General features: G+C 37.4%; 2 protein-coding genes across 2 annotated transcripts; both read left to right on the top strand.

Moving 5' to 3' along the window:
* The first annotated feature begins 975 nt into the window (after positions 1-975).
* LOC100258526 (uncharacterized) lies at positions 976-6,856 on the top strand. Its single transcript, XM_002274303.5, has 10 exons — positions 976-2,070; positions 2,557-2,687; positions 2,836-2,898; positions 3,047-3,136; positions 3,215-3,380; positions 3,763-3,952; positions 4,244-5,079; positions 5,467-6,078; positions 6,172-6,237; positions 6,528-6,856. Exons 1-10 carry the CDS (start codon positions 1,483-1,485, stop codon positions 6,633-6,635), a joined length of 2,850 nt encoding a protein of 949 aa, XP_002274339.2. The 5' UTR covers positions 976-1,482; the 3' UTR covers positions 6,636-6,856.
* Positions 6,857-8,073: 1,217 nt separating this feature from the next.
* LOC100253387 (putative disease resistance RPP13-like protein 1) lies at positions 8,074-13,732 on the top strand. Its single transcript, XM_002274339.4, has 2 exons — positions 8,074-13,424; positions 13,651-13,732. Exon 1 carries the CDS (start codon positions 9,092-9,094, stop codon positions 13,373-13,375), a length of 4,284 nt encoding a protein of 1,427 aa, XP_002274375.1. The 5' UTR covers positions 8,074-9,091; the 3' UTR covers positions 13,376-13,424; positions 13,651-13,732.
* The last annotated feature ends 1,229 nt before the right edge of the window (positions 13,733-14,961 follow it).

Here is a 14,961-nt window from a genome sequence, read left to right as displayed (position 1 = left end):
TTTTAAAAATTGTTCTAAAAAATTACTTTTTAAAACTATTTTTGAAAATGTTACCAAACAAACCCTCTAAAAACATTTTTATAATATTAACAATGAAGTTCCTGCTACATATTTATTTTATCTTCCCATTCTTTCTTGCTTCCTTTCAACAAGAAAAATAGTATTTTTTTTAGAAATTTAATTATTTTTACCTCAATTTTTCTTTAGAGAACCAAATGAAGAGAAAATTTATATTATTTCTTCATTCTAGCTTTCCTTTCCTTGTTCCTTTGAACAATAAAAATAGTCCTTTTTTTAGAAATTTAATTATTTTTTCCTTGCAGAATTCAATAAAGAAAAATTTTGTATTATTTTTTTAAAAAATTCTTTTCTTTTATATTTCCTATTAGTAATTTTTTAATAACCAAATATAACTAAATTGCATTCAAGTAACTTAAATGGTAAATTTATTAAAAGAATATTAGATTTTATTTGGTAATTATTTTTTAAAACATTTTTTTCTTTCAAAAAAAATTGAAAAACATATTTAATGATATAAAATAAAAAAATAATTTTTTTACTCTTAAAAGAGAAAATACGATGTTTATAAACAAAATCTTTAAGTTATTTTTGCTTGCTTTTTAATAACTCATCTAAAAAATAATTATAAAAATATAAAGAATAATTAAAAATAAAAGTATATATATATATATATATATAAATTATTTTTAAAAATATAAGAAATAGGTTAAAAATATTTCCTTTTTTTCTTTTAAAAAAAAAATCAAAGAGTTGATGTGATTGTAATCTGTCTACATCTTATGGAACAGTGAATCCTTTTTTTTTTTGGGTGTAGGTAGAGAAAAGGGTATTACTTTTACTTTACAAAGCAACGGGTACAAATACTCCACCCAAAGTACCCCTTTTTTTCCACTTTGTTGATTGGATTATGGAAGAAATATAAGAACCTTACTCAAAGGTCATGATAATTAGGTAAGAAAAAGGTAATCAGGGCCGTGAGCAAGGTAATACCCACTGAAAAACAAAGCAAAAAATGGAAGACCCATCAACAGGCTTGACTGCAAATGCCATAATTACCGTAAGAGTTGACAATAAAAAACAACAGAGGCTCTGCCGTAGAGGTAGTTATGATCAAAGAAAATTGTATCTGCAATAACTGCCACCACCCTCTTCCCCACCATGGACCACTCAATCTATCTCTCTCTCTTTTCTCTCTTGGACGGAAGAGGCAGACGCCAAAGCTCTTGTTTTCTTTTCCAAAAATGGCAGTTGGCCCTTTGAGTGAAATTTTATATTGGTGTTTTTCCATCTTGGCTTATTTGATATATGGGGTCACCCAAAAGATACAGAACAAGGAGGTGTTTTTTCCTTTCTTTTTTAATATGAAAAATTGAAAATCATTCATGTGTTTTAGTTGCTGATGAGCTTGTTGTTGTATTCAGCTTTATATGTGGCTTTTTCTATCTGGGTTCTCTAGTAATCATGTGTAGGTTCCTTTTTATGTGGTTCATGTGGGTGTTTCTGTTGAAGAGTTGTTGGTCTGTTGCTTTTGGTTCCTCTTCATGGTGCCCACATGGCTTTGTTCAGCAGAGGAATCGAGAATTTCTGCAGAAAACTGATCGGTTCTGGGAGTTTGAGGAGCAATCCAACAGTTGGGTTGAGGTGAAACTTCCCTTTGATTTGGTTTCTTGTGTTGATGGCAATTGCACCAAGGTGGGATCCATTCATGGGACAAAGAAGAAGGAAGAAGACGAAGAAGAGAGGTTGGGAAGAGAATTTGGTGGGGAGGAGGAAAGGGGAAGCCTGAAGAAGAAGGATGGTCATGGGGGAGGGCCAGAGGAGAATCCTGATGTGGTTTTGCCTCGGAGGAAGAGACTTTCTTTGACCAAAATGTCTGAGACATCGATTTGGGTCACCGGAGAAAGTGGGGCAATCTACGAGAGGTTCTGGAATGGATTGCAGTGGGTGATTGCCCCCCATGACTTACCAATATCAGCTGGTCATGCAGTATCTGTTTTCATCATCAATCAGACGATTCTTGCTCTATCTGAACCTGGGAATCTATATCAGGTACTAGTCTGTAGCAGTTGCTTCAAATTGGAGTTAGTCTATCAGATAAAAGCTTCATTCGAAGTCTCATAGATACCGATAAAAGCAGCGAGAAAAGAATCCTTCATACACCCCAGATTGATTTGTCTCCTTTTACTGATACATTAGTCTAAAGTTAGCCTGAATTGATGTCAAAAATTTTCTGGGTCTGTTGTTCTTGTTACTTTGCTTTGGTTGACTTGCTAAATTTCAATTAGATCCATTCTACAAGTCAATTTTGTTCATTTAATAGGGGGTGTTAGGAAGGTGGTGAATGATAGTTTTTAATGACCTACTGATCCGCCAAGCACCTTAGATGGACAATTCAAAGAAGGACCCATGTTCGGAATCTGTTTGATATGGACCCCCAAGGATGAAAAATAATCCCAATTCACTGACCCCATTTAACTTTACAGATCATTAGTTCTACACTTATAATGATCCATTCTACGGTCTTTTCTTTTGCAGATGCAGCTGAGTGAAAGCTCACACCCGATTTGGGTTGATTTCACACCTACTGGCAATGACAGCACGAGTAAAAAAACAGAACAAGGTTCTGCTATCCATATAAAGTCCGGTGTTGTTTCACATGATGGGGTGTGAGTAAATCATATTAGCTTTAGTATTTTGTTTTAGTAGTGGGTTATATTTACTCGGAGAGAATAGTCAAATTCCAATACTGCAGAAGCTTATCCAGTTGAATATCCCCTGACAAGACCTCCTTTATTTTGCTGGATCGCCGACCAGGAGAGTTTATTTCTGCACAAAGAATGGATCACTGTTAGAACTTAGTGAGATTGAGCCTCCAAGGTAAGACTCACGTAGACAAACAGAAAATGGTGTTATAGCTTATGCTAATGCCTTTAAATTTTGATTTCTAGTATCATTTTACCATGTAGATTCTGAATGGGAAGACACTAATATTCACTTTGATGTTTCTAATGTAAACATAGAACAGGTGGGTACATCATGGCCGGCCACCTGGGGCAGATGTTGCAGCAATAGCCGATGCTGCTAACATCCGACCAGAAGTTGTCTTTACCATAAGGTAATCTCTCTGAGATACATTTATGAAGCAACTTGGAAGTTCTATAATGGGCTAAACATTACCCTCTGTCAACTGCAGCTCTACCGGGGATCTTTATGAATATGATAGGAGCTCAAAGCCATCATGGAAGAAGCATATATGGAAGGAAAAATTGGCACAAGATGCTTCCCTGATGCCATCTATGGCCAGTACTTTTCAAGGCCAGATTGGACTTAATTCCTTATCGCTCTATCTTTTAACCAAGGTACCACAGAAGTACTACTCAACTCATTACAAATTTAGTTTTAGGATTGGAAATTGATTAGCATTGGAGGTGATGCAAAGAATAAGATTGTAAGGATGACTCTGAAACAACATTGTTAGAAGAAGAGGAAGAAATAGTTGGGATGCCAGTTTTAATGGCAAAACATCATCACAAAGATGAGTATGATTGGGAAACATTTGTGTACAATTTGAGTAATGTCCTAGAACGAAATTCAGAAATCAGACTGTGTAATTATACAGGGTAAAATTTGGTTATACTCATTCAATCAAGAATCATGATATAGGGTATGCAGATATCTATAGTCATGACTATCTTTCATATCAACATGACCTGCACTTTTACTCACTAGATTTCTTACCAGGGTGGCAATTTGGTTGAAAGACGACTGCACCAAAGGAAGTGGAAATGGATAGTCCATGGAAGTCCAAAAGATCATCACCTCACATCTGTCACACCAGTTTTCCAAGATCAGTTCAATGAGAAAGTCCTCTCTTTGTTTTTTACTTCATCTGTGGGATATGTTTTTGAGTATCAAATACTGAAGCATCCAGGTGAGTTAAAGTCGGTGTTATGCAGCAAATACTTATCCATTATTTCTTAGTTCTATACTCAGAATGCTGAGTTTTCATAGACACACCTCACTAAGGCAAGCTTTTCAATGAATTCTTTATGACTACAATATACAAAAGAAGATATCGCTGACCATGAAGTTAAATTTTTCTTTTTGCACCTTAAAATAGTGACCGGTATGACTGCTTCACATCCAGGGTTACAGTTTTCTGTTTTACAATTAAAAACTGAAAAAACAATGGTTTGAATGAAAAACCTTCATGTGAAGACAGGTAGTACTCAAGAGAATCAAATTGAACAAACGTGGGTGAGACATATGCATCCCCTGGATGCAAAAGTTGCAAGAGGTATAGCAGGTTTACAGTTTCAAGTTGGCAGGATAATGTTTGTGCTTGATGATGGTAGGCTTGCAGAACTGCATCTATCAGGCCTTGGGGGTGAAAGTTTAGGCCTGGCTCAGGTTAATCTCCGGAGAAAAGCATCAGTTAAGTATGTATGGTCAATTCTAGATGCCCCAGAGACTGAAGGATGGAATGCAGAGTACTGCACAGAAGAACGAGGGCCATCAAATTGTATCACAGGTGTCAGAGATGAGACAAATGATGTGGGAGCCTCAAGGTCAATCACAAGAAGGCGAAAAGGGAGCCAAGAACAGCAAAATTACTTATCTCTAGGAGCATCAGGAAGTAGCCATGCAAAATCTTGGGAAGAATATAGTTACCCAGATAATTGGATCAATACTAATTTCCATCTTCGAGTAATGCATGGAGGGAAATCGTTTTTCCTCATAACAGACAGCGGCCTGATCTTTGAATATGTTTATGCTGAAAATGTATGGCTCTGGCTCAGGCACGAACACCCAACTGCAATGAAAGGTGCACTAGGAAACTACAATGGTAGTTTATTCTTAGTTGATGCTCATGGGAGTTTACTTATCAGAGAAAGGAGCAGCAATGACCTAACATGGACAAATTGCACTTCTATGAGGAAAGGAAGGCAGGTTATTGCAGGCCCACCATGGGACGGAATTCCAGGTAGAGCTATGAAAGCTACAACAGAAGATGCGCTCTTCTTTGTGAGCAAAAATGGAAAATTACTACAGTTCACGGTAAGTTGAAAAATAGATATTCATTAAGCTTATGTTCAGGATCAATTACATCAAGTATTGAACTAGAAAACATATTTAGGTGAAAAAAAAAAAGACAGAAGTGTTATGTTTACCATCATTTTGGAGAATTGGATTGTCTTTCTTTTTTTTTTATTGAAAAATTAAGAAATCATCATTATCATCATCATCATTCATATAAGGTTTTGTAGGAAATAGGAGAAAATAAGAATGCGGTTATGTAGGACAAAAATGTGAATTAGATACGAATATTTACGCTCTTAAGAGCAGTAGCCAAAATGAGAGAGCAAGGTAAAACACTTCCTGTCATTTTTTTCAGCTTAGTGGAACAAATAGATACCGACTGATGAGAAAAATACTGTTGTGCAGGTTGCCCTGAGGAAGTTCAAGTGGAAAGATTGTCGAAACCCTCCAAATACTAAAATTGCTAGTATAGTAGATAAGGAAGTGTTCAGGGAAAACATAGTGTTTGTTATTGGAAGGGATGGGCGGTTATATCAGTATAACAAAGTGACTGAATTGTGGCATGAGCATTACCAGTCTCAGCATTTGGTTCTGTCATGCTTGCCCGGAACTGCTATGAGGTCATCATCAGTATCATTAACAGGCTCTCTTTTCATGGTTTCAGAAGATGGTGGGCTAGTCGAATATCACTGGAGTGCAGTGGATGGGTGGAACTGGATTGAACATGGAACACCTTTCAAAAGTGTGACCCTGGTAGGCTCACCCGGCCCATGCTTTGAAGGTAATCAACTGTTTTTGATAGGTTCAGATGGAAAAGTCTACCTTAGGCATTTGGATCAAACAACATGGAAATGGAAAAACTGTGGTTTCCCATATATGGAAAATATGGCTGCTGAAAAACAAGAAAAGGTAGGACGAAACAATGGTGATGAAGAAATCTGTGTTGATGAAGATTTCGCAGCCAGCTTGGAGGAGGATGAAAACCTAAACAACCACAACAGAAATTGCAACCCAAAGGTTAGTCTATGTATGGATTAATCTGTATCATCTGAAACAATGGAGGATATAACCTCATACAGAGATAAACACTGAAAAAATAATCATATGCAGGTAGCATCAATACGGCCAATTCCATTTTCTGAAGATTCAGTGATTTTCGAGCTAAGAGATGGCAGGGTAAGCAATTACAAACTCAATCCCTTATGGTTCTTTCATTTTCCTAGTAGTCACAAAAAGGAAAAGCTGAATCTCCAATTTAATCCAATTCCTAGATAGGAGATTTGGTACTTAGACATTCAAGAACTTCAGTTACTAATTTTACTAAAAGCTTAGGCTGTTAGAATTTGGACCAACAATATATATCATGCTCTAACAGAAATATTTAGTGTAAAGAAGCATTTGAAATAACACTGTGAAAGTAATAGATAGAATATTTCTGATATCGAAATACCTCTACTTCATGGCAGTTGGCAGAAATGCTAAGGATAGAGGAGACACAATGGGTATGGTCGCGTATTATTGGCACTCCAACAAGCTTATGCATAGCAAATTATTGGACAGCTGTGGCATCATAAACTAAATACAACTTCTCAAATACAAAGCACAAGTTAGGAAAGCTACAATGTACAGACTGCTTATCAATAAAAATTTTGTACAGTTCATGAAAAGAGCCATGTAGGCAAATCTAAACCTCAGATGCTTGTACCATACAAGATTTTGATGTAGAAATCACAACAATTGTAGAACCATAGCTGAATAAATTATCATCCAATACACAAGGTCGTCCACATGATGATGATGAAGTTCCTTTTTGTGTGTGTGTGTGTGTGGAAAAGCCACAAATCGTTATCTGCCCTTTCATTGAGCATATGAATCCTGATAACCCACTTCATTATGTGATTCTGTTAATAAAATCGTATCCTTACTTTTCAATTCAGCCAATGACTTTGCCATAGAAAAGTTATGAAAGTAGTTGAGTGGATCAACTGTAATTCAATTTCAGAAAAGATGTTTGTTAGCTGGGCCTGCAAAGTGATTATCATTTTTGAGTTGCATGACATTAGAGTTATGTGGAGCATAGGTAATACTTAGGAATGATATTGTCGAACTTTATTTGATGTAGCTTTTGCCCCAATTCTGTATTACTGTTCATAACATGTGACATGTTGTCAACATACAGTTATAGGTGATGCTTAATAATTTCATTATCTTTATTGCTGTGGTTGTTGACACTCCGTTAGAATTGAACATTCTGCACAGTTGATTTGTGCTTCAAATTATTGGACAGAAGACAGAACGTATTGACTGCCACAGGCTGTCTAAACACTCGGAGCTATGTCATACTCATCCCTGAAAAAGGGGGAAAGAAAATAGTTGGAAAGTAGAGTAACCATTTAGGGATTTATGTATGCATATGACAGAAAAGTTAATGAAAATCATCCAGTTCAAACCCATGTAATGCCCAAGTTCAGGCTGCTGCAGAGCTCAGCCAGGCCAGGGCTCTGGCTAACCATTCAGATAGAGATATAGATTATGAAGCAATGAGGAATTGGTAATCATGCTAGCTTGACATGTAAAATCCTATGAAATAGGCACTAATTGACAAGCAGGGCTGGCTTCAAGGAAAGAGTCCAACTATGAACTCCTCCAGAATGAGAAGGATGCCTGCATGGTACATCTCCTACTAGGTGGAGGACGAGAACTTTTCCCACCCTTTCCCTGTCTTGCCTTTTTATTAAGCCTAAAACAAAGGGAGACCCTCAGTCTCAACCTTTAGTCAAGGTGGTAAGGGGAACTCATCTTGTTTTGGTTGATCTCCATAATCATAGGAGTCAGCTCCATCTCTCTACTTTTATGGCTTCTGATCACATTATTCAACATGAACTTCTATGGCTTCCTCAAATTCTAGGAAAATCTTGTTGCAACAATTGAATTTAAGAAATTTCAAAAAAAAAAAAAAAAAAAAAAAAACCATTAACATTATTACACACCACTTTTTTTCTGGAATCCGTCCAAAGTGTTTCCAACATTATTGATCAACTTTTCACTAGTATTTACTCTGTAACCTTTTCTGTGTTATTCCATTCCACATGATCGGTGATGGTAAACCCTGGGAATGTAATTCAGAAAATTATTTACTGTTGTGCCTAATATTTTAAAAGTTGGAAGACTGATCTTGGCTTAAAGTGTCTTTGATCCTTAATTTGGGAAAAGAAACAAAACTTTAATAGAAAGAATCAATTTTCAGACTGAACAGAGAAAATTGATACCTTCTAAAAAATTTTGGTAAATACAAACATATATTTTAAGTTCTCTATGAATTCTCTTGAGTTCTTGTTAAGCTATCCCGTGAAGTAAAAGCTTAAACTGTTAGGCAATGGATCACAATGTATACAGGCAAATCACAAATTCTCTATGAACTCTCTTGGGTTCCTGTTAAACTACCACGTAACTTATGTGTCGTAAGATCTTAAGCTACTAGGCTAACACCCTTCCTCACATGCAATAAATAGATGGGGAAATGTTAATAACCAGAGCTAAAGACCTCTAGTTAATTAGAGATTGGATACCATATTAAGCTATCATGTGATATAAAGGCTTGAATTGTTAGGGAATGGACCCATATTGTATACCAGGCTAACAGTTCCAAACAACACTATTGAATCTGATGATGAGGTTGAAAACCATTGCTAATAGATTGCAGTCCAGTGGCATATACTTTTGAGATAGGAAAAGCAAGTTGAGTGCGGGACCAATAATGAATTATTAGGTGGCAGCATTATGATCACAGACTCCTGTTAATCCTACAATTTTTGTGTCATTGTCACTTTTCTTGACCTTTCACCCACCATTCCAAGTTCGAAGTGATGCTCATCCACCTTCCCACCCACCATTATCCAGTCACCCTGAATAGTAGTCTTTCACATTTCACTGGTTTTTCTGGTCGATGTGTACTTTTTCAGGGTTTTGAAGATCAACTTTTAAGCATTCCTAGCACAACATCCCTCAATTCTGATCGCATAGAAGGAAAATGGCAGTGGGAGATGCATTTCTGTCTGCATTTCTTCAAGTGTTGTTTGACAGGTTGGCCTCACCTGAATTACTGAAAATTGCCCAAATATGGAGAGTTGATGTTGAACTAAAAAAGTTGAAAGGAACACTGCTGAAGATTCAGGCTGTGCTCAATGATGCTGAGTTGAAGCAAGTCTGGAATAATGCTGTGAGAATATGGCTGGAGGATCTTAAACACCTTGCTTATGATGTTGAGGATATAGTGGATGAATTTGAAATTGAAGCTCTGAGATGGAAATTGGAAGCAGAACCTCAATTTGACCCAACTCAGGTATGGCCTCTCATCCCTTTTAGTCCACGAGTTGTTTCCTTCAGATTTGCAGTATTGTCAAAGATCAATAAGATCATGGAGAAACTGGAGGAAATTGCCAGAGGAAGAAAGGATCTTGGTTTGAAGGAGAAAACTGAAAGAAACACATATGGAATCAGTCAAAGACCAGCCACAAGTTCTTTAGTCAACAAATCTCGGATTGTTGGTAGAGAGGCTGATAAACAGAAGCTAGTTGACTTGCTTCTCTCAAATGACACAAGTGAGGGTGAAGTCTGCAGAAATGGTGACAAGGTCTTTATAATCCCAGTTTCTGGTATGGGTGGCATTGGAAAGACGACGATTGCTCAGCTTGTTTACAATGAAGAGAGGGTCATTCAACAATTTGAACTGAAAGCCTGGGTTTGTGTGTCTGAAGAATTTGATCTGATGAGAGTGACAAGATCTATTCTTGAGTCCGCCACTGGGAGATCATCTGATCTTAAGGACCTGGGTCAGCTTCAAGTTAGTTTGAAGAAGGTGCTGAGAGGGAAAAGGTTTTTGATTGTCCTAGACAACGTATGGAATGAGAACTACAATAACTGGGATGATTTAATGGTTCCTTTAAGAGCTGGGGCACAAGGAAGTAAGGTTATAGTCACTACAAGAAGTGAAGCTGTTTCATTGATGGTCGGTAGCATTCCATCCTATAATCTGGACGGTTTAACGTATGAAGATTGTTGGTCTTTGATGGCACTACATGCCTTCGCAGGTAAAAGTTCCAGTGCTTATGCAAACTTGGAAGCAATTGGAAAGGAAATCGTGAAGAAGTGTGGACGTTTGCCTCTGGTTGCAAAGGCACTAGGAGGACTCTTGCGCAATAAAGTGCTTGATTCTGAGTGGGAAGATATCCTAAATAGTGAAATATGGAATCTACTGGATGAAAAAAATGACATTCTTCCATCCCTGAGATTGAGCTACTATCACCTTCCAGCACATTTAAAACCATGTTTTGCCTATTGTTCCATATTCCCAAAGGGCTATGAATTGGATAAGGAGAATTTAGTCCTACTATGGATGGCAGAAGGTTTTGTGCAGCAGAAACAAAAGAAGCAGATTGAAGACATAGGCAGAGAGTACTTTGATGAATTATTCTCAAGGTCATTCTTCCAAAAATCATGTAGCAATGCATCAAGCTTTGTAATGCATGATCTTATCAATGATTTAGCACGAAACATCTCTGGGGATATATCTTTCAGGTTGAATGATGCATCAGACATAAAAAGCTTGTGCAGAATTTCTGAGAAGGTTCGTCATGCATCGTATATTCGTAGCCCATATGATGGGATGACAAAATTTGAAGCGTTTTATGAAGCCAAGTCATTGCGCACTTTCCTACCACTGGATGTTCAGCAAAGGTACTTCGCTTGCAGCCTACCGCATAAGGTCCAATCCAACTTATTCCCAGTGTTAAAATGCTTACGAGTCTTATCATTGAGATGGTACAACATGACAGAATTTCCAGATTCAATTAGCAACTTGAAACACCTAAGGTACCTTGACCTCTCTCATACAAACATTGTAAGGTTACCTGAATCTATGAGTACTCTTTACAGTCTACAGAGTCTAATGCTGATTGATTGCTACCATCTGACTGGGTTAGTTGATAACATGGGCAACCTAATTCATCTGAGGCATCTTGACACAAGGGGAAGTTTTAAATTGCAGAAGATGCCAGTGGGAATTGACAATTTGACAAGTCTCCAAACACTGTCCAGCTTTGTTGTAGGCGAAAATGGTAGCTCAAGGATAAGGGACTTGAGGGACATGTCAAATCTTCGGGGAAAACTATGTATTTTGAAGTTGGAAAATGTAGCAGACATCATAGATGTTGTGGAGGCAAATATAAAGAATAAAGAGCATCTCCATGAGTTGGAGCTGGCATGGGGTTATCATGAGAACAATGCCCATTCACAAGACCGAGGATTTGATGAGAATGTACTTGATGAGCTACGACCCCATTGGAACATAAAAGAGCTCACCATCAAATCATATGATGGTGCAAGATTTCCTAGTTGGATGGGGGATCCATTGCTATCTAATTTAGCTAGACTGGAACTCATTGGTTGCACAAAATGTGAGTCCCTCCCTTCCCTTGGCCTACTACCTTCACTCAGAAACCTTGTCATTGATGGAATGCATGGTGTCAAACGTATGGGGCATGAATTCTATGGGGATGGCTGTTCCCTACAACCATTTCAATCACTAGAAACGCTAATGCTCGACAACATGCTTGAGCTGGAGGAGTGGTCTTCTGGGGTTGAAGAAAGCGGTGTTAGAGAATTTCCTTGTCTCCATGAACTTACTATATGGAACTGTCCCAATCTAAGAAGATTGTCACCCCGCTTCCCTGCCTTAACAAACCTGGAAATACGTTATTGTGAAAAGCTGGATTCCCTTAAAAGGCTTCCATCTGTCGGAAACTCAGTAGACAGTGGAGAACTACCTTGCCTCCATCAGCTTTCAATACTTGGGTGTCCCAAGTTGAGAGAATTACCCGACTGCTTTTCATCATTATTAAGACTAGAGATATACAAATGTTCGGAACTGAGTTCTCTTCCAAGATTGCCATTGCTTTGTGAACTAGACCTGGAGGAGTGTGATGGAACGATATTGAGAAGTGTGGTTGACCTGATGTCACTAACTTCCTTGCACATATCTGGAATTTCAAATCTCGTGTGCTTACCTGAAGGGATGTTTAAAAACCTAGCATCACTCGAGGAGTTAAAGATTGTTGACTGCAGTGAGCTTATGGCTTTCCCTAGAGAGGTCAGTTTGCAACTCCTTACTTCTCTTAAACGTTTGCTAATCTGGAATTGTCCACGAATTTCATCTTTACCAGATGGGGAGGAGGAGGAACTGCCCTCTGAGCTAGGGACCTTGGAAATTATGGATTGTAATAACATAGAGAGGCTGCAGAAGGGGCTTTGCAATCTCAGAAACCTTGAAGATTTAAGAATAGTTAATGTTCCAAAGGTCGAGTCTCTTCCTGAGGGGCTTCACGATCTCACATCTCTAGAGTCTTTGATAATCGAGGGGTGTCCAAGTCTCACGTCCCTTGCAGAAATGGGGTTGCCTGCTGTGCTTAAACGTCTCGTGATCAGAAAATGTGGGAATCTGAAAGCTTTACCTGCAATGATACTGCATACATTATCTCTTGAACATTTGGAGATCAGCGGGTGTTCGTCTCTCAAGTCCTTTCCAAGCAGTGGTTCAGGGCTGCCTGCCAATGTTATGCTTAAAGAGTTTGTCATCAAGGACTGTGTGAATCTTGAGTCCTTACCTGAGGACCTACACAGTCTCATTTATCTTGATCGCTTAATCATTGAAAGATGTCCTTGTCTAGTGAGCTTTCCAGGAATGACCAACACTACCATCACAAATCTAAGAACGATGTCTATAGTTCAATGTGGAAACCTGGTGGCCTTGCCCCACTCGATGCACAAGCTTTCATCCCTTCAACATTTGAGGATAACCGGCTGCCCCAGGATTGTGTCCCTTCCAGAAGGGGGTATGCCCATGAACCTGAAGACGTTAACCATTCTGGATTGTGAGAATCTTAAGCCACAGTTCGAATGGGGTCTTCACAAGCTTATGTCTCTTTGCCACTTCACTCTTGGTGGCTGTCCAGGATTGTCGTCCTTTCCAGAATGGCTGCTGCCCTCCACTCTTAGCTCTCTTTGCATTAAAAAACTCACCAACCTCAACTCATTGTCTGAGAGGCTGAGAAACCTCAAGTCTCTTGAAAGTTTTGTGGTTGAGGAGTGTCACAGGCTCAAGTCCTTACCAGAAGAGGGGCTGCCCCATTTTCTTTCTCGTCTCGTTATCAGGAATTGTCCTCTTCTTAAAAGACAATGCCAGATGGAAATAGGAAGGCATTGGCACAAGATAGCCCACATTTCCTACATAGAGATTGATAACAGAGTAATTCACTGAACAAGTGTGAGCTGATTATGTTATCTTTCACCCCCCAATATTCACTTAGGTACATCTCCACACTTCCACTTGTACTTGTTTTGTGTTACTACATCAATATCAATATCTGAAGATGTGTTTAATCTAGAAAATCCTATCCTTCTTTAACCCATCCCCAAGATTTCCTTAACATGGTGTCGAAGTTTTGCTTAATTAGAGATCTCGGGTTGGAGCTTTCTTCTTTGTAATCCATTTATTTGTAATTCATAACTGCTGAGTTTTTTCTCCATATGCAGGTACAGGGTAGTATGCGAGGAAGAGGGACGGTATTAGTCCGGTATAGATTGTGAACTTATTATCTAACAACTTAAGCTTTTAATAATATAATAAAGGCTTATTACATCTCATGTTTGCTTTTGAGGTTCTTGTCTCTTCGATTCACTACCTATAGCTTTGCAATCATTCACTTCATCACAAGGATAAAAATATCGGTAATCATGGATATATCGGTAGTTTAATTTTACGGTTATATTGGATATATCAGAGATATATCAACGGATATTTTGACACAAAATATTGATTGGCCTAAAATTAATCAAAGCTTATGAAAATATAAAACAAAACTCTTATAAATGAAATTAAAAGTATAATAGGTATTTTAAAGTTATTTTATTGAAAAAATTAATATATACCCAACCTTTTGGTTAAGGGGTTCAACTCTCGGGAGTAGCAAAACAACCCATTTTTGAGCTTTGACGCAGAGCGTTGATCGTCAATATCGTAGGGTCTAATTAGAGGTAACTTCAGGGAAGAAATAAAGATTGTACATAACTACAATGTTCAATGAATTAGATTTTTAAGTCATTTAGTGAGAAGCAGGGCACCATCTTAAAAATGTTAATCTCTTCAAACTTGTAATAGTGGAAACATGCAAGAAAAGGAAAATTATGGTATAACTAATTGTTGAAGTGCAATAATGTCACTCTTCAACTCAGAATGGATTACTCAAATGATAATGATGTTGATTGTCATGAAAGTTTTAATCTACCTTCTTTGATTGTTGATTGGTCTTTAAATGAGATGATTAAACTTGATTTAAATATCAGAGTCAAGGATATTGGTTCATGTTATGTGTACGTTGTTTTTAGAAAATAGAAGATCCATGTTTTGGGTTTCTTGGGAATTTGTAAATGGTTTTCTAGGATAACCATGAATTGAACTAGATATAAAAATGGTAAAGTTCACAAAGCATTATTTCACTACCTCATATGGTCTCATCAATTTAGAGGTTATTTAGGAATGATTCTAGTTAAAATGTTTTTAGTTTGGAAGAATTTTTGTTAGTAATACTTCCATTATAAACGTCTTTAAGAAAAATTATTTAATATTTGAATATATTGAAATGGTCACTTAGGGTCTATTTAGTTGTTCTTCTTAAAAACTGTTTTTTTGTTCTTGAAAACAGAAAACATTCCAAAATACGTTTGACAATTATTACTCGTGTTTTCAAATTTGTTTTTTGTGTTCTAAATTTGATGTTTTTGGAAAACAATCTCAAGTTGTTTTCCTTGTTTTCTACCTAAACAAAAAAACACGCAAAAAATCAT

Source organism: Vitis vinifera, chromosome 6, assembly GCF_030704535.1.
Source record: "Vitis vinifera cultivar Pinot Noir 40024 chromosome 6, ASM3070453v1".
NCBI classification, from domain to species: Eukaryota; Viridiplantae; Streptophyta; class Magnoliopsida; order Vitales; family Vitaceae; genus Vitis; species Vitis vinifera.
The sequence above is the reverse complement of the archived record's forward strand: the minus strand, read 5'-3'. Positions and strand labels throughout refer to the sequence as shown.